The sequence below is a fragment of the Balaenoptera acutorostrata genome, chromosome 2 (assembly GCF_949987535.1).
Source record: "Balaenoptera acutorostrata chromosome 2, mBalAcu1.1, whole genome shotgun sequence".
Lineage (NCBI taxonomy): Eukaryota > Metazoa > Chordata > Mammalia > Artiodactyla > Balaenopteridae > Balaenoptera > Balaenoptera acutorostrata.
Genome location: NC_080065.1, coordinates 155,870,343 through 155,897,389, shown reverse-complemented (window position 1 = coordinate 155,897,389; position 27,047 = coordinate 155,870,343). Strand labels below are relative to the sequence as shown.

The window sequence follows — 27,047 nt, the reverse complement described above, 5'->3', positions numbered from 1 at the left end:
AAACAAACTCTGGACAGAGGGGGTCCTTTTCATCTGCTCCGTTTTGACTGAAACAAATAGATTATCATTCCTTCCTTGATCAAAGGGGTCAGCAACCTCTGCAGAGAGGCAGAGGGAGGTGCTGGGTGGGCTGGAGATCTGGCAATCTCAAGGGACACCCATTACATTTCACATTTGGTTTAAAATGGAAGATGCACCTTAATGGAAAAGCTGGGGGAGGTGGGGGAGGAGAGAGGCGAGGTTGCCAAAACACAGTGTGTGCTTTGTCGCAAAAGTGCTCTCTCTGCATCCAAGCATAAAAATAAATAAAGGCAAGTGCTGAGTGGAGGAGCCACAGCTGTAAACCCATGGACAGCTTAGTGAGCAGCATAAAAATGCTTTATGTGCCAGGAGGAATCAAGTCCACAGACCAGGCTGGGCTGGGGCTTTTTTTTTTTTGGCTGCGTTGTGTCTTCGTTGCTGAGCGTGGGTTTTCTCTAATTGCGGTGAGTGGGGGCTACTCTTTGTTGCAGTGCGCGGGCTTCTCACTGCGGTGGCTTCTCTTGTTGCGGAGCACGGGCTCTAGGCGTGTGGGCTTCAGTAGTTGTGGCGCGTGGGCTCAGTAGTCGTGGCTCAAGGGCTCTAGAGCGCAGGCTCGGTAGTTGTAGCACACGGGCTTAGCTGCTCCACCCCATGTGGGATCTCCCCGGACCAGGGATCGAACCCGTGTACCCTGCACTGGCAGGCGGATTCTCAACCACTGTGCCACCAGGGAAGTCCCTGGGGCTTTCTTTAAAACCCCCAGGCCGGGCCAGGGGACTGTTTAGCTCAAGTGGAGGTCTTTGCCAACTTCCCACCATAATATGCCAGAAATACTCTCCCCATGTGTTAAGAGATCACTAAGGGGCCAAGGAGGGGGACAGGCAAGGAGTCAGATACCTGGAATTTCCTTCAGGTCTGCTCATGTGGTCACTAAGACCTCTGACAGTCCCTGATCCCTGAGTCTCATACATTAGTTACTGAGCATCTGCTGGCTTCTGGGCATGGTATACACTGACGGAACAGTGATAAAAATGGACAAGACACAGTCTCTGCTTTCATGAAATAGAAGTGGGTAAAGCACACACATAAACAGATGTACTAGTTGGGTTTTGAGGGATGTAGAGGAGTCCACCAGGTAATGACAGATGGACTTATGGAGTAGAAAGTCATTGTGTGTGTCTAGATCAATGAGTCTCCATGAGGGGAGATATGGGGAAAGGAAGTTAAAGGGATGCTAAAGAGTTTGGGCTTCATTCTAGAAGCTACGACAGCAGTGGCTTTCAGGGTGAGCTATACCCATCTGCCCCTCCTCTCTGCTCCCAAAGTACTTTAATACCACCTGTTCCCGCCTCCTTCCCCCGTTATTGCACAACACCAAAGGGTTGTGTGCAAAAAAAGATGATAATCAGTATGTCTGCTTTGCCCACTAGATAATAAGCCCCTTGACACTGGGGATTATGCCTTTTTCCTCTCTGCTCAGCGCAGAGTCGGTTGAACTGGAGAGTTGGCAGAGGACAAGGCTTGACATGTCCTTTTGGGGCTTTCACACTGTGACCGACTTAGCTCATAAACCAAGAGTAAGCTCTGACATCAAGTCAGCAGGACAGGAGGTTCCAGGGATGGCAGAGCCTCTGCCCTCAAGAGGCTTATAATTGTAAATTATAAAGACAGTGTTCTCCAACTGCTCAGCTCCTGGGAATTTATAAGCCCTTCCACAGACATTACCTCATTTTATCTTTCCAGGGAAGGTGGGAAGATCAGACTAAGACAGATGCAATGAACTGCAGTGACAGAGCAGGCCAAAATTAAGTATTAAATTGTGTCTTGATGAACTGTAAGAGGCCTTGCCATTCAGAGGAGAGGCAGAGCTGTACGGAAGCTGGAGGACTCAAGAAAAACTTGACAGAGGAAGTGGCCAGTCAACTGGGGCCTCGAGGGCAGAGTAGGTAATAATGATGACAGTTAAAATTTAACAAGCTACTACTATGTACCAGGTCCTATGTTAGGTGCTCTACATGCATTTTCTCACCTAATTTTCACAATGCAACTAGGAAGTACGTACTGTTAATGTCCCACTATTATGGATGGGAAATTGGAATCTCTGAAAGGCCAAGGAGATTGTCGGTGGTAGAGGAACAAGGCTTGAAACCCAGAGCCTGAGCACTTAACCACCATGCTACGTTTCCTACAGCATTTGGGTTGGTGTTTCCTGAAGGTCTACTGGAGACTGGAGGATGGGCAGTAGCTGGTCTGGCCAACCTCCAGACCTAACCCAACAAAACATCCTGTTCTTGCTGTTTAGAGATCAATGATGGTACCATGATGTCATTCATACATTCAATTAATTAAGTTATTCAATATATATCTACTGGGCCCCATATGTAAGGCTCTGTGCTAGCTACGGGGCACTCAGCAGTGGACAAGGCAAGTCTCTGTGCTCACGGCCTTCTAAAGTGGGGAGCCAGACATGAGCAAGTAAAAACAAAATGATCAAGGTCATGTCTGATAGTGATAAGTACTTTGAAGATAAGTCAATAAGAGTGACTCAGGGCAGGAGTGCTGCTGTGTCTCAGGTGGTCTGGGAAGGCCTTCTTCAGGACATGACATCCTTTGCTTGGGCAAAACCCTGAGCTGTGAGAAGGAGCTGGCCATGGTAAGATATGGAGCAGAAATGTTCTAAGCTGGGAAAAGCAAGTGCAAAGGCCCTGAGGTGGAAAAGAGCTTGGCATAGAGCATGTGAGCAAAAGGGAGCCTGGCAGAGATGAAATGAGAGAAGTAGTCAGGGGACAGCTCGTGTGGGGCCTCATGGGTCATGGGAGGGATTGTGTAATTTGTTCTAAGTGGATTGGGAGAGCCATTTGAGATGACTGTAAGCAGGACAATGGCGTGATCCAATGCATGTTTTATGATCACCGTTTCCCATATGGAGGATGATCTGTTGGGGGGAATAGAGGATGCAGGGAGATTGCTTAGGATTCACTGAGTGTCCAGGTGAGCAATGTTGGTGCCTTGAATGGAGGTGGAAGGAATGGAGACAGAGAGAAGTGATCAGACTTAGGGTCGGGCGGGAGAGCTGACCAGACCTGCAGATGGATTGGGTGTAAAATATGGGAGAGAACAGTCCTTTCTGTTGGGTGTAAAATATGGGAGAGAACAGTCCTTTCTGGTAGCTAGGGTTTCCACGGAGAGAGGAAGGGCAGGGACCAATTACCTTTCCTTTGTCAAAGTAGCCTATGATGATCTCGTAGAGCGTCTCCTTCAGCTGTCGGTGGGTCTGGGGGTGCTGCTGGCCTGTCTGCATGACCTGCGATGCACACTGTTCATCTGACCACTGCGGAGAGAGGACACACACAGTCACCTGGGGCAGGTGTCTCCCCTACTGCTGAGGAGTGGGAGGAGGCCCTGCAAACACCCCTGCCGGCCTCCTTGTCGCCCTGAGTGTCAATCAGAGAGATGCTGGTCTGCAGTTTCCACGGGAAGCGCCTCCTCATTTCTGTGGAGTTACACTTATTTGACTCTCCATTGGCTCATGTGTATGGCTTGTAGGATTTTTCTCTGAAACCCTGCAAGACATGGTCTCAGCACTTCAAAAGCCAAAGGAAATCTTTCAGACTTTGTCCTGCTCCAGCAGCACTTTCAAGAGAAGAAAAACAGCTCACAGGGCATGCTAATGATTTACAGTTGATGTTTGGATGTTATATAAAACAGTTTGAATGTTATGTAAAACTGCAAGACATATCTTGGGTGTTGCTGTTGCTGCTGAATGTGAAGGTCACTAGAAACCTTATGTGACCAGACAAAGCAGTGCAGAAAAGTAACCTGCCAGGTTAAGAGTTTGGGGACACAGAACAAAACAGAATTTATTTGGCTAATTCTTTTTCTTTTTTTTTTTTTAACTCTTCAACTTGCTGTGAGGGCTCCATGGGGATCCCAGCATGAATCCCCTTTACTGGAAAGGCAGTACCTTGAGAAGCCAGGTGTGGAGAAGGAGTGTATAGGCAGCCTCTGTGTAATTTTCACAGTCCAGGTGAAGGTCGCGGAGTTTGTACAGGTACCTGTTTGGGGAAATATGCTAAATCACCAGGTGTAATAATAAGCAGGCAGGTGGTAGGGCCAGGCCAGAAAGAACAACTGGGTACCTCCTGGAGTCACAAGGGAGTCCTCCATTCCCTCTATCCAGACTCGCATGGGTGACAATGATTAGCACCTAGCACTCGTGGGGCATTTAGTGTATGACGGGAATCATGCTAAGTATTTTAAATGCCTCCGATCATTTAATCTGTCTGACAATCCTGTAAAATAGGTCCACTGAGAATTCTCATTTACAGATAAGAAAATTCCGGCCTGGAGAAGTTAGGTAACATTCCAGCCAGTATTCAACTTGATACTGAAGACTCTGCCCAGTGCAATACAACAAGTAAGGGAAATCAGGGAAGGAGAAATAAATAGCTTGTCAGAGGTCATGTGCTGATGAATGAAGAACTGGAATGTGACCCCAGTCTAACCGCCTTCAGAGCGTACGCTCTAATCATGGTATGACTCCAAGGGCATGGACAAGCCACAGCACTGTAAAGGGCAACTCCCACCCTCTCTTCAATGCTCTCTAGATGTAAAGGAGCTGAATTTTCTGATAAGAAAAGGAAGTGGACCAGGGGCTAGAGATTGGATATTCACGTGGAGGCCTGGAGCTGTCAGCAGAGAGAATCTACTATTCAATTGTAATCACATTCCCATCTCCCACCGTTTTCCAATGTGACAATCCAGTTCTGAATCCTAGAATGAGTCTACAGTTGAAAGGTGTTAAGAATAGGGCAAGAACAAAGGAAGGGAGCTTACGTCAATTACTTGATACATAACAAGTATTAAGGGGCAGCAAATTCACTTCTCTGTGCCTTAGTTTGCTCATCTGTAAAATGGCAGTGCTCACAGAACCTACCTATAGAGTTGCTGGGCCTATAAAGGGACAAGCAGATCATATATAAAAGGCTCTGTGAATGACAGCCTGCACTGCTGCTAATAAATGCGAGCATGCACTGAAAGTGATTAGCCCGTAGCCAGTGCTGAGCAGTGACAGCTATTATCTATTATCATTGTGAACCATGTTCTTCTACAAAACATTCCCTCCTGCCACTGTTGGAAACAGAATCCAGAGCCAAAAAAAAAAAACAAAACACTGCTTTGGTGACTTGCATGTCATCAGGAGCATTTATTTAAACCAAGCTCTTAGTAATTTGGTGAAGGGAAGATGCTGTGATGTGATGCCCTTGGTCCTTCCTCCAAGAGGAAAGGTGCTGTCTGTAACCATGCCAATATTCTGCCTTGGTTATCTAACTACAGGGAACAAAGGGCTTCTCAAGCATCTGTACTCAAAGCAAGTCTCAATGCTCAGGCTTAGATTCCTTTTATAAGAAAGCTTTCTGCTTAGAATGTCACCCAAGGAGGAGCTAGAGCTTAATGTCCCTGGCTACATAAAACGTGGCCAGAGGGCCAAAAGGAGGCTGCCTGAACTCAGGGTAGGGACTGCCAAAGATTTTAAGGGGAAGAAAGTTCAATTAGTGGTTTCTGATAACTAATGAGCTAGTGACCTTTTGCTCATTTATTTATTCAATCAGCAAAGTTGTACTGAGCACACAGGCTGTACCAGGCATTAGAGATAAATGGTGGCAAAAGCAGATGCCATTCTCAGGGTTTGCGATTTATAATTTAGGAAAAGGGACAGGCATCAATCAAATAATCAAATAAGTAATTGTAAAAATACAGGCTGTGATCAATGCTGTGAAGGAGAGGTCTATGGTACTATGAGAGCAGGACTCATCCAGGTAGGGCTTCTAGAAAGGTTCCCCTAGTGTGACAGTTGGGCTGGGATCCCAAGGTAAGAGGACTCTTGAGTGGGGGAGCATCCCAGAGAGATTCTTCATTCATTCATTCATTCTACTAATGGGTGCTTTATATATTATATCAATTCATCCTCCCAACAATTCTTTTATAGGTAAGAAAACTGAGACCTACACTAGAGTAGATAGAGCTAGAAATAGATAGAACCAGGTTTTGACACCAGCTATTTCTACCTCTACAGTCACTCTTGCTGCCTTAACTTTCTGCTGATCAACAGAGCTATCAGTGAAACTCCACGTGGCGTGTATGTAAGGAGTGTTGAGCCTGCGGTCAACCTTTAAAAACCCCTGCGTACATGGTCAAATCCTGTCTTACCTCCACCTGCCTGGCCTTGGTCTCTTAGATTCCTGATGACTGGGTCCAAAAAACTTGAAGAGAGTAGTCAGAGGGAGAGCTTCCCTGCTGCTTTCAACTCCTTAATTGGCCAAGGCACCCCCTCCTATCCTTTGTCAACTCCAGGGTTTGGTGATCAACTACAGAGCCCAATGGAAGACACCCTGATGGGCCCGACTAGGGGTTTGAATGCAAACAGATGCCAGGTGGGCAGCTTGAGTGAGGTGGATGGGATGAAGTTCAATGGGGAGTGGAAACGATGTCATGACCAGAGCACTCCTGCCCCCGTCTAAAGGGGCCACCACCACCTAGCCTAGGCAGTGGTTGTCAGGACAGGATGAGGGCCCAGTGTTGCCATACCTTCTGAGTTTTTCAGAAGAGGGAAATTTTGATTTCTATGTAACATCTCTAGATTTTTAAAATTTGGCAACCAATTAAAAATGTTTTTAAATACTATGCCTGCCAAATAGGACAGATTTTCATACTATATCCTGTTTACAACGTCTGGTTTAGGCAAATGTGGTTTTCCTAGATTACTATAGGATTCACATCTCCAAAACTTATGGAAATCTGGGATTCCCCATCTGTGTTTCTAAAATGGGAAGAAAAGAAAAGATGTTGGGGGAGAGAACCATGTGCCAGGCACTTTACCTGTAGCATCTCATTTAATCCTCAGAACAGAATGAAACATTCTACATGGGGAAACCTCAGCCCGAAGACACTGAGTGATTTATCCAGGGTCACAGAGGAGAAAAGGTAAAGCCCCCCAGGCCCTTTGGATCCAAAGCGCTATGCTACTACAATAAGTCATGTCTAGTGATGTTATAAAAACTAACCAAGCTCAGGACAACCTATGGAATTATCTTTTTTCCAAATGATAGTTCTTATTTCTGGAATAATGCTAAACTAAGTACCTAAAACTATTTGCAGTATTTTGCAGAGTGAATTTGGACTTGGAGTCTCTGGTCTTTGACAGAATGTGTCAAAAGCCTTGAAAGGGCCTTGGTCATTAACCTTACAGTCAATTCCACTTTGCATGCTTTTGTCTCATAAGGAGATGCATAAAGATATATATATGTCCAAGAATTTTGTCACTGTGCTATTTATGATAGAAAAAAAGTTGGAAATAACCTAAATATTCAACAACATAGGATTGGCTATATAAATTATGGTATATTCTGGAAAGGGAATTTTATAGTTTCATTAAAAATTATGTTGAAATACTTCTGTTGACATGGAATTCTTGTCAAGCAAAGAATAAATTATGAGCAATATGATCCCATTTTTGCAGAAACTAGGCATGCATAGAATTTGATCTATATATAAACATAAATATAAAAAGGTCTGGGAATATGTATAGATTATGGGAGTTTATTTCATTTTTTGTTTTGCTTGTCTATATTTTATGAGGTTTTTTTGATAATAAGTATGTATTATTTTTGTAATGAGTAAAAGTACCAATAAAAAAAACTCTGGAGGAAAAACATGAGATTCTGAGACACACTGGCAAGGGAGTTCTTTGCTTCAGCTGAATGTCCCCCCAAAATCCTTCATATGATGTTCAAATACATATCTTTTAAATGCCTACAAAGAAGCGGGCATCATACATCTTGGTATTTTTTTCCCTTCAAAGCTGGGCTGGCGGATGTTCTAACTACCAACCCTGGACTAGGGCTTCGTATGACAATCTTGTAACAAACGCCAAGTGCAATTCACCAGCTCAATCCACAGCAAAACAGCATGGCAGGTCAGAGAACTCCAAGTGGATTTGGGGGGCTGACTGTAGGAGATGGAAGGAGTTGAATCTGGGGAGATTGATAGGAATCAGAAAATAGAGGGTCTGAGTGTCAACAAGATATGCTTAAACTCTACGCTAAAGGCAGCGGGAGCCATCGATGGATATTGAGCAGGAGAGTGACACAGCAGGCCTGGGTTTTAGAAAACAAAAATCTTACCTTATGTACATCTCTTCCCGATTATTATCTTTGTAGAAATTCTAGATAAGGGAGGAAAAACAGTGATGAGGTTTTTTCTTTGCAGAGCGGCAGGGGTGGAGGGCATTGTGATGAAGATGAGAGGAAATTGCTAGGTACTATCTGGGCGAGATGGGAGCAAGAAATTTACTTTCCTGAATGCATCAAACAGCTTATTCTGCCTTGAAAGTCACTTCCCTGATCCTTAGACTATAAAGGGACAGAGGAAGTATCTCAGCCATCACATCGGGGGGTGCAATCCAGCTATTTGCTGCACTGAGAGATGCCAAGGTTGAGGCCGTTTACTTTGACAAAGTCTACTATGAAAGGCAGCCCAGCTTGATCTTTAAAAGCTCAGACCCTGCGCTCAGGCAGAACTGAGTTGGAATCAGAGTAATAGCAATAATTAAAGTAACAGTAATCACAACAGATCCCAGTGATGATAACAGATCATAACTTCTGATAGTGCAGAACTATCAGAAGTTATGCTGAGATTCCACAGTCAAAAACATTTAAGCCAGGCAATACCTATTCCAGCTCAGGGCTCATGCCGACCAGTTGTCCTGGAATCCTGTGCAGTTTAAAACAAGTCCTTACAGATTTTGAGCCAGGAGGTCAGGACCCGATCCTTGAGCCACACTTTGAGAAAACCCAGGTTTAATTCAATGCACCCATGTGCACCTGAGGCTCCGAGAGGGCGAGGTGATGTGTTCCAGGTGTTCCAGGGCATAGTCAGCGGGTGGCAGAGCCATACTAGACCTCCAGACACACCCATCCCATCCTGTTCTTCTCCCTGATACCGTGTTTAAGCCACACACCAAAATCTAGCAGAGTCTAACTGCTTATAGACCTGCCTGCCCCAACTTTCTCCCAGGTCAGATTCTGACAGTTGAAGGTCAGTTTCTTCAACCAACTTCTACCTCTCCAAAGAGAGAAACTGCTAAACTCCTGGAAAACTCTTCGTGCTCTTTATGTAAATTGGGCCTTGTGGAGTTATTAGCAATGAATTCCTTTCTGCTGTAATCAGGAGTTTTCAACTCCCCTTAGCATTTCAGAAAATCAATGGCAATATCTGGGCTGTTTAAAAAGAGGCCACTTAGGGAACCTAGAAAAATGGTACAGATGAACCGGTTTGCAGGGCAGAAACTGAGACACAGATGTAGAGAACAAACATATGGACATCAAGGGGGGAAAGTGGCGGGGGGTGGTGGTGGTGGTGGTGTGATGAATTGGGCGATTGGGATTGACATGTATACACTGATGTGTATAAAATGGATCACTAATGAGAACCTGCTGTATAAAAAAATAAATAAAATTCAAAAATTCAAAAAAAAATAATACATTTTAACATAATGTCGCTGAATTGTAATGACTTCAGCATTCATTACAGATATGTTAGTCATTTTCAAATCACTGAAGAGGAAGTGTATTTTAACTGTAGAATAAAAAAAAAAAAAAAGAGTCCTCTTAGGGTAAACAGAAGACACACAACAGAACTACGGGGACAGGATTTATATTTCTGGGACACTGGGAGTGGCAGGGGGGATTGATGTGACAGATGCCACATGGTCTTTTGGCCAACTTTATTCATTTTAACCACTTTAGGGTGGGCTGGCATGGTGAGTATGAAGCACTGTGGCTGCTACCAGCTGTCTCATAACCACATCACAGGACATCTGAAGGGAGACTGTTTGGGAGCTGGCCAATGGCAGGTCGTGTGGTACAGGGGTGAAGAGTCTGGGTTTGGGACTAGCTGCTCCGGTTAGCCTATCCCATAGTAATTTTCTATAAATACTAGTTATCAGTATTACTTCGTACTGTTAAGAGAAGGAAACAAACACACAGTGAGCATTTAACCATGGGTCAGGACTGCGCAACCTATGAAACAGGTACTATTATTTTCGCCATGGAACAGATAAGCAAACTAAACCCTCAGAAAACTTTCTTGACTTGTGTAGTCTATTAATTATCAGAGGTAGGATGAGAACCCATGGCCTGTGTGACTCTAAAGCTCATACTCTTAACTTCTTTATACTGCCACCTTCCTTCTTTGTGTGTTAAGTGCTAAAGGAAATACTGTCATCCCTTGGCATCTGCAGGAGATTGGTCCCAGGACCCCCCCAGACGCCAAAATCTGAGGATGCTCAAGTCCCTTAATTACAATGGCGTAGAAGTTGCATATAACCTACGCACATCCATATACTTTAAATCACCTCTAGATTACTTATAATTACTTAAACAATGTAAATGCTATGTAAAGAGCTGTAAATCCAATGTAAATGCTATGTAAATAGTGGCCAGCATGCGGCAAATTCAAGTTTTGCTTTTTGGAAATTCGTGGATTTTTTTTTCCTGAATATTTTCAATCTGTAGTTGGATCAGCAAATGCCGAACCCTTGGATAGGGAGAGCCAACTATAGTCATTCCCATTTCATATATATGATAAACTGAGGCACAGGGAATGTGAAATGATTGACTTCAAGACACAGAGCTAGCAGATGTCAGGGCAAGGACACTCTCACGTTTGTCTGATTTCTAAAGCCCTTAGTGCTGCTTCCCTATCCAGAGCCATAGTGGAACCCAAAGCCAGACCCGCTCCCAAGACTCCGATCTGACTCAAAATGGGGAGAGCCGCGCACATACCAGCAGGTTCACGGTGCAGCTCATGCGGTTGTCTTTGCTCTCGTCCGTCATCACGCCCCGGTAATCCAGCAGCTTCTCCAGGAGGCCTTTGACCAGGTTCACAAAGTTCTCCACGGACTTGGAGATAGTTGGGTGCTCTGCAGCACACTCCATCAGGCTGCGGCACAGACAGGAGGGCAGTGAGCTCGAGGCCAAGGGAGAAAGCGTGCTTGGGGTCAGGGGTTGGGGGCGGGGCTGCGAGTCGGGGGCGGGGCTGCGAGTCGGGGGTGGGGCTCGGGAAGGGTGGAGTACAAGCCAAACAAACCGGTGTACCCAAGTTCCCCTGGTTCATTGGCTCATTTTGTTCCTTTATTCAATCACTTAACTCATTTATACACTTATTTGCCCATATAGTGTAGAAAGTAACTTTTTCCCCACCATCAAAATGAGAAAAATTAAAAATAAATTTCTAGTGTGGGCAATGGTGTGGAGAAATGGTCACCTTTACAGACCCACATTGGGAGTAAATCAGTACAACTTTTTGGGGCAGCAATTTTCACAATATCTGTAAAAATTGTAAAAGTATATATCCTTTGATCCAATAATTCTACTTTGGGGAATCTATTTTACAGAAATAATCCCAGAAGTATGTAAGGATATATTTACAGTACGTACAAATTGTGTCTAATAGTGAAATAGTTGGAACTATCTTAAATGTCCAATTAAAGCATATTCACAAAATGTGACTCTATGACGTCATTAAAAAGTATGAGATCAATATGTTTTGAAACAAAAAGCTCTGTAAAACGTATAGTTGAGAAAAGTGAGTCTCAGAACAATCCTTATGTTCTATTTAACCAACTCACAAAGAACCTACCACGTCCCAGGCATTATCCTAAACGTCTTACAAATTTTACCTCATTTAATCTCCCATCACAGTCTTATGAAATAAGATGTTTGCAGATGGGGAAATTAATGCACAGAGAGGTCAACTAACTTGTCCAAGGTCACACAATTGGTTAATAACAACAGTCTGGCTCCAGCAGCTGCTCTCAACCACCAAATGCTATATGTGAGTGGAAGTGCATGTCTACTTTTTTAAAATTTTATTTCATTTATTTATTTATTTTTGGCTGTGTTGGGTCTTCATTGCTGCACGCAGGCTTTCTCTAGTTGTGGCGAGCAGGGGCTTCTCTTGTTGTGGAGCACGGGCTCTAGGCGAGCAGGCTTCAGTAGTTGTGGCTCGTGGGCTCTAGAGCACAGGCTCAGTAGTTGCTTCGCGGCATGTGGGATCTTCCCAGACCAGGGATCAAACCCGTGTCCCCTGCATTGGCAGGAGGATTCTTAACCACTGCACCGCCAGGGAAGTCCCTGTGTGTCTACTTTTATGTGTCTCTGTGTGTTTATGAATGTGACAGATATGGTCAGGAAGGATAAACACCAAACTAAATGCACGCTGCTTCTGACAAGGTGTCTAGGTGGGGGAATAGAGGAAGACAATGTTCATTTTTCAACTGAAATGTGCATATAGTATTTGAACAATTTACAACATTTGTTGTAATAATAATATTCTAAATTTTAAAAACAAAAATTAAAATAGTGACATTCCTTAAGTACCTATCAGCTGCTAGGCACTATTCCAGGCATTGTGTAGGGCGGGGATGGGGAGAAAGATATAAAAAAAAAAAAAAAGAAATATAAAAAGAATCATGCCTACCCTCAAGCAGCCCACAGGCTAGGTAGGGAGAGACAGATGGATTAAAATTTTGGTTAATGACTACTTCTTAATCACTTATTCTCCACCAGACATTGTCTAATCACTTTTTCTAAAGAAATGATCACAGTCATTCTGGTAAGTAAAAATTATTCCCCTCATTTTGCAGATGAGGTAATTAATCAAGGCCCAGAGAAGTTAAATGTCCCTCCCAGCATCATTCCGATAGTAAGTGGTGACCTTGGGAATCAAGACAATCACCGGTCAGTATTTTCCGCAGAGAAACATTGTGGTGTGTTCTCAGGCATCTTGAGTAGACAAGCATTTCCCAGGCTACGTCTGTTTCTGCCTACTCTGCCCATAGCAGTTTAAAAGTCCCAAGAGCTCCTAAGAGGGGGAAGGTGAGGAAGGCAAGGACTCTGGAGGGCCATTTTGCCCAGAAGCCAAGCCATGCTGCAAGGACGCGATGTCTCAAACTGTGGCTGTGATCAGACTAATCCATCTTCGCCATGGGAGAAGCACCTGTTCCCGGCTCTCAAGGAGAGATGCAAACTGCCCTGTGATTTAGGCCTGTCTGGCTCAGTCATCAGCTGTGCCTAACTCTTTCTGGGATGGTCACTTCCAGCCTTGCTTTCCATCTTAATGACAATGCAATGAAACTCTGTCCCAGTGTTTGGGGTGTGATTTCTCACAGCCTCCCAGGTAGAAGGCATCTGAGGGCCTGAGCGTGGCCAGACCAGTGGCTCTCTGCCCTGGTCGCATGGTAGAATCACAAGGGGAGCTTTTACAAAGCTCAATCTCCACTCTAGGTCAATGTCTTTGTATCTTTTGGGATGGGAGCCAGGAAGCAGTATTTTGTGTTTTCAGTTCTCCAGGTGATTCCAATGTACAGCCAATATTAAGAACAATTGGTTTTGTCTGCTGCTTTGCAGACTTCAGTGTGCATGGGAATCACCTGGGCACTGTGTTCACTGATTCTGATTCAGCAGGTTTGGGGTAAGGCCTGAGATTCTACATTTTAACAAGCTCGCAGGTGATGCTATATGGTTGGTCCTTTGAGAAGCAAGTGTTGAGAAAAACAAAGTCTTGGCTTTCTTAATCTATTTTTTAGCCATAAGGTAAGAAAACTGCTCATATGGTCTAGGGTTGGAGAGGTAGATGGGCAGATTGGTTTGAAATCACCCATCCGTCCACCATCCATCTATCCATCTATCTGTGCACTCAACATGTACTCTTCTGGGAACTAGGGATTCAGAGATCTCAGAACTAGCAATTCACTGACCTCCAGGAGTTCAGTGTCTAGCAGTGGAAGCAGATATAGAAATAAAAACTAACTGTAATACATGATACTATCATTTATTGAGTACCTGTGTTCCAGGTGTTGTGCTAAGCTGGTTTTACTGATTATCTTGTTTAACACTCACATAATCTTCTCGAGGTAGGCACTGTTATCACCCTCAATTTGTAGGCTAGGCTCGAGGCCCATGGGGCTGAGTTCTAACCTCCATCCTGCCAAGGTCACACAGCTGTTCCTCTCCTTCGAGTCCCACAGTGGAATGGAAGTGGCAATGAAAAAGAGCTAGGAGACTCTCGAAGTGATGCAATAATCCCTCACTCGGTGGAAGGAGGGATGGCAGAACACTGGCCACTCCGCATCTATGCTCCTGCCTTGGAGCTCACACCTCCCTCGAATAGAACTGCATTCAGTATGGGAGGCCTTCAGAGGGAGGGAGCCCTGACCCACACCTTTGTCAGCGCTTATGGAACTGGACTTTTCATTTATTCCTTAAAAAACTATGTATTGTGTGCTTCTTATGACAGGTCCCCTTTCAACTGAACTGGTCTGAGTGGGATCTAGGCCCCAGAACACACCTTCTCTGTCCCTTTCAGGCTTCCAGCCCCCTTGCCACTTTTAGAAATATTCCCAGGCAGATGGAATACAGGAGGGTAGAATGTGTCTCATTACTCCATTCAATATGGGACTCTCACTTTAAGACAGATGTGGACTAATGCGAGTGGGCTCCAAGGAGAGCTCCAAGGATGGGGAGGAGGGGAATACTGTGTAAGGTTGTGCACTGCATGAGAGCACATAAATACTGAAACTCAGCACCACTTCACGCCCTAACCCTTGTGCCCTGACGCAGGGCTTCAGCTGCCACCGGAAGGGAAGCCCTGCTCTATTCACAGAAGCACCATCCAGTTACCAAGCCATGTGCCCACAGAACTGTGTCTGCCCAGAGTGGGCCCTAGGTATCAGTGGAGGCCCTGAATGAGGGGCTGGGAAGAAGAGGAGCTGAGGTTGACTAGTCTGGAAGAGGAATGATAGGTGGGCTCATGGCTTCAAATAATCACATCCATATCCACCTGATCAATGATAATAATAACTACTATTTCCAGATTACCTACAAGGTGTCACAAACTGTGCTAAGCACTTTTCATGATGTGTCTTGTTTAATCTCAATAAAAACTCTAGGAGTTGGATGGTATTTTTATCCCCAATTTGCAGATAAGGAAACTGATGCTCAGAAAGTCAAAAGGAAGGAAGGAGCAGGGACTTGGCCCCTGGATATTCTGATGGGGTCCTGACTCTTCAGGTTGGGCTTGATTAGTTTTGCAAAAATCATTCACGCCTCTATTTCAGGAGAAAAATAATGAGCTGTTTTTGATTTCCTTGACCTCTAAGGACTCCTTTTATAAATAATCGCTCAGGAAGGATTTGACAATCCTGCTGATTATCTGAAGACTGGCCGCAGGGCCCCATCCGCTTATAAAAATGGAAACTGCCAGCACCAGCCCTGGTTTCACTTCTGGTCAATACTTAGATTTTTCCTTTCTTGAGCTTTAAGAAAAACATTAACTCAGGCAAAATGTCATCTCCCCACTGGACAATCAGTCTCGATACCTACCCGAGGAGCAGATGATGGGTTTCTCCGCTAGCCCAGTGGCCTTTGCTTTCTAGGTGTTTAGGGATGGTTGTGCACAGTGACAGGAGGGGGCGAGGGCAGCTGGGACGGTGCTGCCTGGGACTCAACTCTGTCCACTGAGGTCTGCCCGCTGGGCAGGGGAGAGAGGGTCATTCTGAGGGTCAGAGCAAGACCTTCAGTCTGCTTTTGTTGTTAAAGTTAAAATATTCCAAGAGGACTGGGGAAAGAATTCAAGATCAGATATATATCAGAGAATCATACAAATCAGGGAATCTACAATTAAGAGGGAATTTGGGATGTGTGAGCCACATTCCTGAACCTTGGGAGAAGTCCTCACTCTTATCACGGTGTCAGAGATAGAAACTGGGAGTGAGGTGAGGGATCAAAGAACATTTCCTGAGCTTCTACTTGCTGTGGGCACATGCTTTGTAGTTATTCACTCTTCAGTATAACCATAGGAGGCTTATTATCCCCATTTTACAGATGGGCACACTGAAGCCAAAGATGTTGCATGATTGGTCCAAAGTTGTGCAGCTACTAAGTGGTGGAATCAAGATGAAAATCCAGTGACTTCCTCCAACGATATACTAATGGCCAATATGCACATGAAAAGATGCTCAACATCATTAGCCATGTAGGAAATGCAAACTGAAATGACAATGAGATTTCATTTCACACTGATTACAGGATGGCTATAATCAGTAAGATGGATATTAACAAGTGTTCAGAAGGATGTGGAGAAATTGGAACCCTTGTACACTGCTGGTAGGAAGGTGACTGGTATAGTCACTTTGGAAAACAGTCTGATGGTTCCTCAAAAGGTTAAATACAGAGTTGCCATATGACCCAGCAATTTCCCTCCTAGTTATACACCCAAGAGGACTGTAAACATGTGTCCACACAAAAATTTGTATATGAACGCTCAAAGTAGCATCATTCCTGACAGCCCGAAATGGAGAGAGTCTAAAAATCCAACCGCTGATGGATGAATAAACAAAATGGGGTATTTCCAAACAGTGAAATATTATTCGGCAATAAAAAGAAGTGAAATACTGACACGTGTTACAGCATGGGTGAACCCTGAGAACATGTTATGAGAAAGAAGCCAGTCACAGAGGACCATGTATCGTATGATTCTATTTGTATGTAATGTCCAGAATAGACACATCCATAGAAACCCCAGAGAAGGGGAGGGGATGATGGCTAAGGGGTATGGGTTTTCTTTCGGGAGGTAACAAAAATGTTCTACAATTGACTGTGGTAATGGTTGCACAGCTCCGCGAATATACTAAAAGCCACTGAATTGTACACTTTAGGTGAACTGTATGGTATGTGAATTACATCTCAACGAGCTGTTAAAACAACACAGTGTCCTGAGTCCAAGGCCAGTGCTCCTGGGTGCTATCCACCGCCCACTGCCTCACCAGGCCTGTGCGCTGGAGTCCAGCAGAGCTGGGTTCAGTCCCAACTTGTCCACTTGACTGGCTTGGCCTAGTTTCCTCGGACAAGACATTTCCCTGAGCTTTGGGGGCCACCTATGTGAAATGGGATCAAACAGAGAAAACGTAACTAAATGAGACAATACAGGGCTCTTCCTGTATTGGAAACCACTTAGCGTGGTTTCCATAAATGTTGGTTGTGACCAATATCTGTCAAAGATTGAGAAAGAATAAAGGAAAAGACAGCAAAAATTATTCCACAGCTAAGAGATAACAAAAGTGAACATTTCTGTGGATTATTTCCCTCTCCCAACACAGCAAAGTTTCTTTTTACCTGAGCTGTCCCATCAATATCAAAGAAACAGCCACTGCAGAGAGAGATGTGAGATTTCTTCCAAAAATGGAGCCTCTCGGGCTTCCCTGGTGGTGCAGTGGTTGAGAATCTGCCTGCCAAGGCAGGGGACACAGGTTCGAGCCCTGGTCTGGGAAGATCCCACATGCCGCGGAGCAACTAGGCCCGTGAGCCACAACTACTGAGCCTGCGCGTCTGGAGCCTGTGCTCCGCAACGGGAGAGGCCGCGACAGTAAGAGGCCCGCGCACCGCGATGAAGAGTGGCCCCCACTTGCCGCAACTAGAGAAAACCCTCACACAGAAACGAAGACCCAACACAGCCAAAAATAAATAATAAATAAATTAAAAAAAAAAAGAAACACATCTCTACATAGCCATGGATCAAAGAAAAAGTTAAAAAAAAAAATGGAGCCTCTCCAATACCCATGAGCCTATCTCCAGGGGAGGACAGAGCCACTGGAGCCCCCCTGGAGTCCTAAGCCCTCCGGCCTCGGGCCCACCCTCCCGGCTCCTCCCATGCTGGGCACTGAACTTACATCGACTCCAGCAGCTGCATGTACTGCTCGTCCCCTCGGCCCCCTTCCACCTCGTGGTCCAGCTTGAGGATGATTTCATTTTCAAACTGAAGAAGGAGGAGATGAAAATCAACAATAACATTAGAAGGCTGAATGCTGAAATCAGTCAATTCATTTTCTTAACCAAAGCTTAGGGAGCACATATCATCTCCCAGGTTCGGTGCTGAGCACTGGGAGTGCAAAATGGAACAGGATACTACATGTGTCTTTTAGGAGTTCCCGGAGAGCGGAGAAGAGCCATAGATGGTAAGTGCTGGAGCAGAGAGATGGGCATAGGAGAGAGAGAGAGAGGAAAGTCTACAGGGAAGGCTCACAGCCCATGTCATTTGACCTTGTTCTCAAGTTTATCTTGAAATTTTGCAGGAGAATGGAAAGAGAAAGGGCATTCTTAGCAGAGGGTATAACATGTGCAAAGGCACTGAGGGATGTGACAGAGCACTGATCTTCAGGGAATGGCATGTTGTCATGAACAGCTATTATTTCTGCCTGCCTAGCATTCCTTTCTCTATACTTTGGTAATCACATCAACCCTAATCTCAGTTTGTGAGACTCAGGTGGGCTGACCATACCTCCCTAGCTCTAGGTGTGGGTACATGACACAGGCCAAGCTACTGATCAGTATCTTTCATTATCCAGACCCTACAATTAAGGCCCAGATCAAGCCAGTGAGACTGAAATCTGAGATTCTGTTGACACTCTTAGGAAAAAGAAGTCTTTCTGCTTAACTTGAAGATGCAAGGTTTTAAGCCCGGGGCTGCTGGAGAGGACCACAGTGAAAGAGTCTGCCTGAGAATGACACCAATGTAGTGGAAAGCAGAGAGGAGGGGATGGAGAGAGACTGAAACCTGGTGCCATTTTTGAGCTCCTGAATACAGCCATACCTGAAGCTGTCATATTTACATGAATTAATGCCTCAGAGAGTCTAGTCTGGTGACAACTGTAATGGTCAGAGATCAGACTAGTTAAGTGACCTGAAAGTAAGTATGCACCTACACACCAAATCTTGTAACACTGAAGCCAGAGAGTATTTTGTCTTCCTACTTTCAATGTCAAGAAGCATTTCACCCAGTTGAGTTCAACATTTTGAAGAGCCATTTGTTGTCTCTCTTACATGGCTGTAATGCAAAAATGGTTTGTATACTGTTTTAATATCATGCCTTGATGAGTCCATCCAAATCATGCAGTCCACCCATCTCCCTTTTTACCACTAGGTAAGAAACTGGCACTTAGAGAAGGGAGGGAGGTTCTTGGCAAAGCTCAACAAGGTCCAGGGAGCCCTTGGGCGCTCCTGGATCCTAACTCAGCCCCTTTACCCTCAGTCCTCACAAAAACTCCATGAGGTCTGGAAGTCAAGGACCACCTTTAAATGCTATAATGCATGAAAAACAGCCAGCCCCTGCTTAGCACCACCCTCAGTAAGTGTCAGTTATTATTACAGATGAAATAGAGGCCCAGAGAGTTTAAATGGCTTGTCTGAAGTCTCAGATGAATGGCAGAGACATTTTGGCAGGCTGTTTCCAGTGCACAAAGGATCAAGCCCAGTCGAGTTGGCTGGAATCTTTCGGTGACGGAAGGTGGAGACCAGATTCACTTTCCCTCTGCTTCACATATCATCCGTGGGGCCGTTGCTCCCTCACTTTTGTGGGCTAAGGGCCAAAGGTAAGGACCAGAAGCTTGTGCTGATACAGCTTGTGCTGAGAAAGAATTTCCTGTGAATTTCCACGGCTGAGGAAGATTTATGCAAGGAGATACACAGGCCTGGAAAGATGGGTAGGATTGTGATAAATAGGAAAAGGAAGGGCATTCTATGTGGGGGCGGGGGGGATGGACTGAGCAAAGGTGTGGAGCTTGGAATGTGGAGAAAAATGAGGAGAGCGTTCAGCTGGAGCAGAGAGTTCAAGCAAGAAAGGATGGAAATAAGAACGGAGACCTAGACGGAGGCCAATATGGTGAGGGCCTGGGCTGCCACTCTACGCATGAATCATGCCCCTTATATGATGCATTTTGTTAAGCATGTCAAGTATCATCCAAAGTCGAGGATTGGGGGCTAGCGTGATTAGACATGTATACTGTGTCAAGCCTAGGGCAGGAAGAAATATAGCCAAGGGACTACAGGAGTAGGCGCTGATGTTAGGCCATGGTTGGGGTAAATAAGCACTGGCTTTAAATGTCTCCTCCATCCCCTCCACCATCTTGGGAAAGCTAGTAGGTCTTTCTAATCCTCAGTTTCATAGTTTATATCAGGGCTCAGTAGACATTTTCTTTAAGGGCCAGATGGTAAATATTTTAGGCGTCGTGGGTCAGTCTCTGTCACAACGACTCACCTCATCTGCTGTTACAGCGCCAAAACAACCGTAGCCAATACAAAAACAAATCGGCATGACTCCAGTCCAGTAAAACTTTATTTACAAAAACAGGTGGCAGGACAGATTTGGCCTGGGGCCATAGTTTGTTGATCCTGATCAATATTATAGGAATAACAGTGGTACCTACCTCGTGGGGTAGTTAGGAAGGCTGGGGAAATTTTATTTATAAAGTGCTAGGGGAGTGCGTAGGCTCAAGTATGCACTGGGTTTGCTTGTCATCTTATGATTGCTGCTAATGTTATTGTTATTACTGCTGAATGTTACTAGAAAGCAGTTCTGCGGGGAGAAAACCAGCTTTTCTGTCTAAATTGTTCAATGGTAAATGCTGGCATGATTCCTCCTCGTGAGATGAACTTTCCTTTAGAGCCGAGAAGTGGATGGGGTAAATAAGCACTTGTCTCAGGGTCACAAAAGAGCCCACAGGGAGGGAAATTACAGGGTTCCGGGAATGTGCAGAGCTGATGACGCCAGCCATGCCTGAACCCTCCGGAGTGGGTTAGAGAGGGAAGGCCTCAGTCAAGCACGTCCCAGGGTAGATCCTGGCCCTTTGGGCTGCTGGGGCCAGTGCTGTGCTCTGCTCAGGAGTGGCTATGACCACAGGCTTTGACAACAAACAGACTTAGTTTGAGTCTTGCTTTGACTGTTTTCCCCACCATGTGATGTTGGGCAAGTTAGCGAGCCTTTCTGAGGCTCAGTTTTCTCATCTATTAAATGGAAATTTAAAACAGCACTGACTTTATAGTGCTGTGGCGAGAAGTTAATGGGAAAACACGTGTGAAAGGCCTGGCCTGGCGCTTAGCACATAGTAAGTGCTTCATATTTGTTAGCAATCATCATCATGACATTGTTGACACCGTCCTCTTCATTAGCATCATGTTACAACAGTCAAGGGAAATGGATATCATCAGCCTCATTTATAAATGAGGAAACTGAGGCAAAGTGGGACCTTTGTCTTGGGTTTCAAAGGTTGGATGGACTTGACTTAGGGTACTCCCAAGGGTCCCATACACTCCCAAACATATACTACGTTATGTCACTATGACAGGCCTTACCCCCCAACACTGTCACTATGCAGAGCTTAGGGCGCAGCTCTGGCTTCTCCAAATTAATCCCATTTCATCCACACTACAAGACCGCATCACGTCACTGACTCCTTCCCCCACCCATGCAAGATGGGTATTTGTTAAGGAGCATCCTCAGGTTACTTTCACAAAAGTTACATGCCGCAAGGCCCAATACCAATCTTTTTTTTTTAATTTTTTAATGCTATTCTTGTCTGCTTACATTCTTTTTATTTATGTATGTATGTATGTATGTATGGCTGTGTTGGGTCTTCGTTTCTGTGCGAGGGCTTTCTCCAGTTGCGGCGAGTGGGGGCCACTCTTCATCGCGGTGCGCGGGCCTGTCACTATCGCGGCCTCTGTTGTTGCAGAGCACAGGCTCCAGACGCGCAGGCTCAGTAGTCGTGGCTCACGGGCCCAGTTGCTCCGCGGCATGTGGGATCTTCCCAGACCAGGGCTCGAACCCGCGTGCCCTGCATTGGCAGGCAGATTCTCAACCACTGCGCCACCAGGGAAGCCCCCCAATACCAATCTTAAACACTCAGGAAAATGGGGGTGAGCTCTAGGAGCCCAGACCTCCTCTTGCAGCAGAATGACATCACGTGGGCCTCACATTTGCATCATGCCTTCCCTGCACGGTTTCCTCTGCCTCTCTTGACTGCTTTAGAACCTCTTGGCTATTTTCATCATCTTGTTTGCCTAGAACATTTTTTTGATGGGAGCCGGGCCCCTCCGAAGTGTGAAATTTCGGGAGTAAGAGCTCTTCTTCAGCTACCTTCAAAGGTAACGTGCTGGCATCATCACTTTTCCAAAGCGACTGGCACATCCAAGGACATGGGAGGGGGCAGAGATAGTGTGACAGGCCAGGATGGCAGAGAGAGAACAAAGATGAAACTGGCACCAGTAAGTCAGCCTGTGGTCTCCTCTGTTAACTAAATGCTGGTTGTCCTGGGGTGGGCGGAAGCCGACATGGGAGGAAGCTGGAGGAGACAGCGTCATGTGAGGAGGGATGCCGACGCGAGTCAGGGCAGCTTCCTAATTTTCTTTGAGTTATCTCATCTCTTCCTGTTTCATTTCATCCCCCATGGAGCTTGAGTTTGGGAACCTATAATGGTATTATGATACACATTTTATGGATGAAAAACTGAGACTGAGAAAGGTTAAATAACCTACCCAAATTTATTCAGCTTAGAAGCAGCAAGTCTATCTGACTCCAAAGCACAGTGTCCAGAAGACAGTAGGTGCTCAGTACATATTCAGTGAATTGATTTGCACTTTTCCACATTATGTTCTAAGCCATTTGAATCACCAGTTCACTCCATGCCAAGACTCAGTCTCAGTGGAATCTGCCAAACTGATATCTTTGTCCATTAATTCATTCAACAAGCAATTATTGAGTTCCTGCTGTGTTCCAGGCACTGTTTTAGGTGCTGCTGTCAAATGCTATTATCTCCTCCTTCTCTGAGAAAGGGATTCTCTCTGGATCTCCTGCCTGCTGAGAGCTCAGACCCTCCTGCTGATTAGTACCTAATCCTGTTCTACAATCTGCCTCATAGGTAACCCCCCTACTCAGTCTCTACATCCCAGGACCTCCATTCCTTACCACCAACATCATCTAGAAAGCCCACAGTCCCTCCCTCCACAAAGAATTGGCCAGCAAGACAACTGGTCTACCCAGCCTCCTACGGGGTTACTCAGGCAGTGGTCAGCACCCTCATTATCTTACATTATAAAACCATTCACTGGAATGTTCCTCTCTGTACCAAGGCAGTGGTGGGATGGAGGTCTAAATGCCTCCATTCATACTGAGAACATTGACATGGTTCACGTCACATTCACGTCAGGCACTTGACAGGTGCTGGGAGTTCAGGCCTGAGGGAACCACTTTGGCCCTCAAAGAGGAGCTCACAGTCTTGTGATGGAGGCAGACCTATGAGCAGGTTGTCATGCTATGGGGCACAGGTGACATGCCTGAGCTCCACGCAGGTAGGACTAGATGCATTTCACTTTAACTGGGGCATGGCCACGCCAGCCACAGCGTGGCCAACTCAAGGCCCCTCTTGCTGTCCACAGCCCCACCAAGGGAATCATGGAGTATACCAGGGACATGAAATCCAATCCCAGTTAAAGACAGAGACGGTCTGGGGTGAAGTGATGTACTCCTGAGGGGTAACGGCTGTCAGTCAAATGCATCGGGCATTTAATTGGGGCTAGAGGGGGAGGGAGGGAAATCTGGAGATGAGGTTGCATAAGAAACTTATAGCAGAGAGACTGCCCTGGAGCCTCCTTCTCCCCACCCCAGCCACTCAGAGTCTACCCTCTTCCTGTCCCAGTTCCATCCATGCTCATCCTGCTGGAACAAATCTTGGTCTCTTGCATTCAGATGCTCCACTGCCCCAAGAAGCAGGAAAGGCTTTCCGAAAGTGTGAGGCCACAGCTGAAGGATGACTAGGATTCTTCAGGTGAAGAAATCAAAGGAAGAGCCCAGCAAAGGGGTGACAGTAAAGGAACTACAAGACATTGGGTACCAGGCCAGAGGGCCTGGTGTGAGCCGGGAGCAAAGGCCCTGCTAAGTTCTCCTGTGAGCTCTGCTAGTTCCATTAAAACCCACATTTTAGAAAGGGAACCCTGTCATCTTCTGGGCACGTGGCTCTTCCCTTATCTCATTATTTGGCATCGTGCACTAATACCAGTTTGCACATGAAGCCTCCTGGGTCTCAAATCCCGGTTCTGCGGTTCATTCTGGATCTGGCCATCAGGGCAGCTTGGGGCTCATGGGGGCCCTGCTTCCTCCCTGTCCTGGGGACACCGCCCATGGCTGCTTACTCTGAACAAAGCGGTGACAGCTGGGTCTGCTCATCCCACAGCTGGGCTCCCACCAAGCATGCAGCTTGTGTTCACATGGGAAGCTGCCCCATGAGTCAGTCTGATGGTCCCATCCCTTTTGATAAGGCAGCAATGAAGAGAAGCAACTGGGGAAGGAGCTTACGATGAACACATGCCTGGAGCGAGGAGCCCGGGGATGACCCCATTCATGGAGAATAGGTGGGTGCATGCCACAGGGATGCCTCAATAAGGGAATCCATTAGGGCAGGAAGATCACACTACAGGCAAGCCTTGGAAGACACGAGGCCACCAAACACAACTGTCAGGTTGTAATCCAGAAAGGACGTGGGTGCGCTTCTCCTTCGGACATTGTATACCATCAGTACTGGGAGTGTATCTTTTGCACACCTGCTCCCAGGACATCTCCTGAGCCAGCTGGTGCCCATACCACTGGGGGGAGTGCTGACCTGAGGGGAAGCACGATGCCCTTCATCCCATGTACTGTGCCCTTCACAGGTCCCCAAGCTTCACAGGCTTTTCTTCCCCCTTAAAAGGCAGCAGATTCCAGACGACCATCAAACACTCGATCCAGGGCTGCGCCTTCTACTCCCCACCCCAGCTGGTTGGATATGGTGTCTTTCTCCATCTGAACTCCTCGCCCGATTTCTTTACAGGCTTCTTGCAGGGGGGCAGCTGGTCTCCAGCCTTTCTGGGACCAGAGAGCTCCCACCAGTCCCTGGGCGGGGAGCGCACCCTCCCACACTGAGATCGTCACAGCTAACTAGTCTCTTCCCTCTTAGAACCACCTTTTCCAAAGTGACTGGCACAGCCAATAGATGTTTCTTCAAGAAATAAATTTGAGAAATTCAACAGGTCTGTTTACTGTGGAACAGCTCAGTGCCTTGGCTACGTTAATGTGCACTGGAAGTCTCCAACAGGGGTTATGGCATGCAGGGGCTTCCCAAGGTATTTAACCTCCAAACCCTCTTCCCTAGAGCATCTGGTGGGATCAGAGCTCCATGGAACATTTTTTGAGAAGGCACTGCTTGAAAGGATGCCACCCATTCATTCATTCAGCCAGCACTTACTGCGATGAGGCCAGTGGCTGGATAGTGCAGTGGGCACAGCCTAGGCTTGGGATTGTAGTGATCTGTGTGTTGCAACCTCTGCTCTGCCTCTTTCTTGATGTGTGACTTCGGGTGAGTGACTTCACCTCTCTAAGCCTCAGCGCTTCCATCTTAAAATTGGGTGGTAATGCTGCCTACCTCACAGGGCTGTAATAAAAAGTCCATCCCATGAACCACTGTATGGAAGTTATTTACAGTGCTTGACAGAGAGTAAACGCCCAGTTAATGGCAGTCATTGTCACCATCATCATCATCACTTTTATGACATGAAGATGAGGAGGATGCAGAAATGAGTTTAGTGCGAGGCAGTGTATAATACGGATACCTCAGACAGCTGGAATGACATAGGAATAGAGGGCAAAGATCTCTTAAAGGATGAGCGTTGGAGTAGGCTTTGCAGGATTGGTAGGAGTGTAGACGATGTTGGCAGGAAGGACTGTGAATGTGGCAGAGAACCTGAGGGAGAGGAAACATGAAGGAGGACGCTCACCAAGGCAACGCAATTCAGGTGAGCTGGCGGGGGCGGCGGGGTGGGGGGGGTGTTGCCTGGAGAATAGGTGAGGGGGAGGAAGGAGTTGGAGGAAATGGCTGGAACATTTGATGGAAGGCCAGAGCAAGGAGGGCCTGGAATGCAGGAGACAGGGTTTGGACTTTATTTGGTGAGGATTAGAGAACCAGTGAACAATGGGAGGGTAAGGTCTGCAAGGATTTTAAGGAAAAGAGCTTTGGAATCTGCTGCCTTTTAGAAGGCACTTAGGTACCTGCTTTAAGGAAAACTGTTTGGCGGCCAGACGTGGTATAGAATGAGAGGCAGAAATGCGGCAAGGCCGGGGGGAGGGCACGGAGCCCAGTTAAGGGGAGCACCAGGTGAGAAGGGGGCTGAGCGGACAGGAGGGCGAGACCTGGAGGAACTGCTAAGGCAACCTTGGCAGGACTTAAAGACACACCTTCCTAAACTGGGAGTGACTGCTGACTGTTGCCAGGAACCTGCTGTGGAAACCAGTGCTTATTCCACTGGCGGAAGCATCTGGAGTGACTGGGCCCAGAAAACGGTCCTTATCCTTCCAGTTTGAGGGATTTTCAATGAAGATGCTTGGTCAGTGGCCCTCGCGTTTGACACAGGTGGCTCACTCCCTGCATGCTGGGGAAAGCCTCCCATTCCTTCCCCGCGGCAGGTCTGCGGGGCCTCCCTACGCATGGGCCTTGGGCTCTACTTGCTCTCAACCCTGATGCATGGCCAAGTTTGACACTTGGCGGGGTAGGCTCTCTCTCAGCTATTCAGATCTTCCGAGTCATCCCAGAAGCAGAAGTGCTGGACAGAGGTGGGTGTCAGGTTGGGGCAGGTGGGAGGGAGGGGGCCTTTGGACACACCTTGAGGGGGCTCTTCAGTACAGAAATAGAATCCTTACTATTTCCTGTTGAGAAAGGGACCACGCTGATACACAGCAAGAAAGTGCATTTTAATCTCGGCCTCAGGCAGGAAAGCGTGATAGAATACCGACCAAATCTGATCTGCCAGCTCATTCAGGGCACATGAGTGAATAAATGTCCCCAGCCTACTGTCAAGCCTCTGAATGAAGCCCAGGCAGATGGAACAAGGATATCATTACGGGGAAATGGGCTGGGGATTAGGGATGCTGGCATGAGTTTCCAGCCTCATTTTTTACCTTTTTGAAATCCCCGCTCCTTTGATATTCACACAGCATCATGTCGAAGAAGATTGGGATGGTGGCTTTTCGGAGCTCAGCCTCAGGGATAAGTGTCATCTCTAATATAGGTCCCACCATGCCTGGGATGAAGCAGATTTTGTTCTGGCCTG

General features: G+C 46.3%; 1 protein-coding gene across 1 annotated transcript in view; it reads right to left on the bottom strand.

Moving 5' to 3' along the window:
* The window catches only part of DOCK2 (dedicator of cytokinesis 2), a 418,871-nt gene that overhangs the window by 35,911 nt on the left and 355,913 nt on the right, over positions 1–27,047 (bottom strand). The window contains exons 34-39 of the mRNA XM_028163781.2: positions 26,896–27,044; positions 17,810–17,895; positions 10,866–11,022; positions 8,205–8,245; positions 3,986–4,076; positions 3,233–3,352 (exon numbers count right to left, since the gene is read on the bottom strand). Coding sequence (XP_028019582.2) covers positions 3,233–3,352; positions 3,986–4,076; positions 8,205–8,245; positions 10,866–11,022; positions 17,810–17,895; positions 26,896–27,044 — 644 coding nt within the window. The remainder of the gene's footprint in view (positions 1–3,232; positions 3,353–3,985; positions 4,077–8,204; positions 8,246–10,865; positions 11,023–17,809; positions 17,896–26,895; positions 27,045–27,047) is intronic.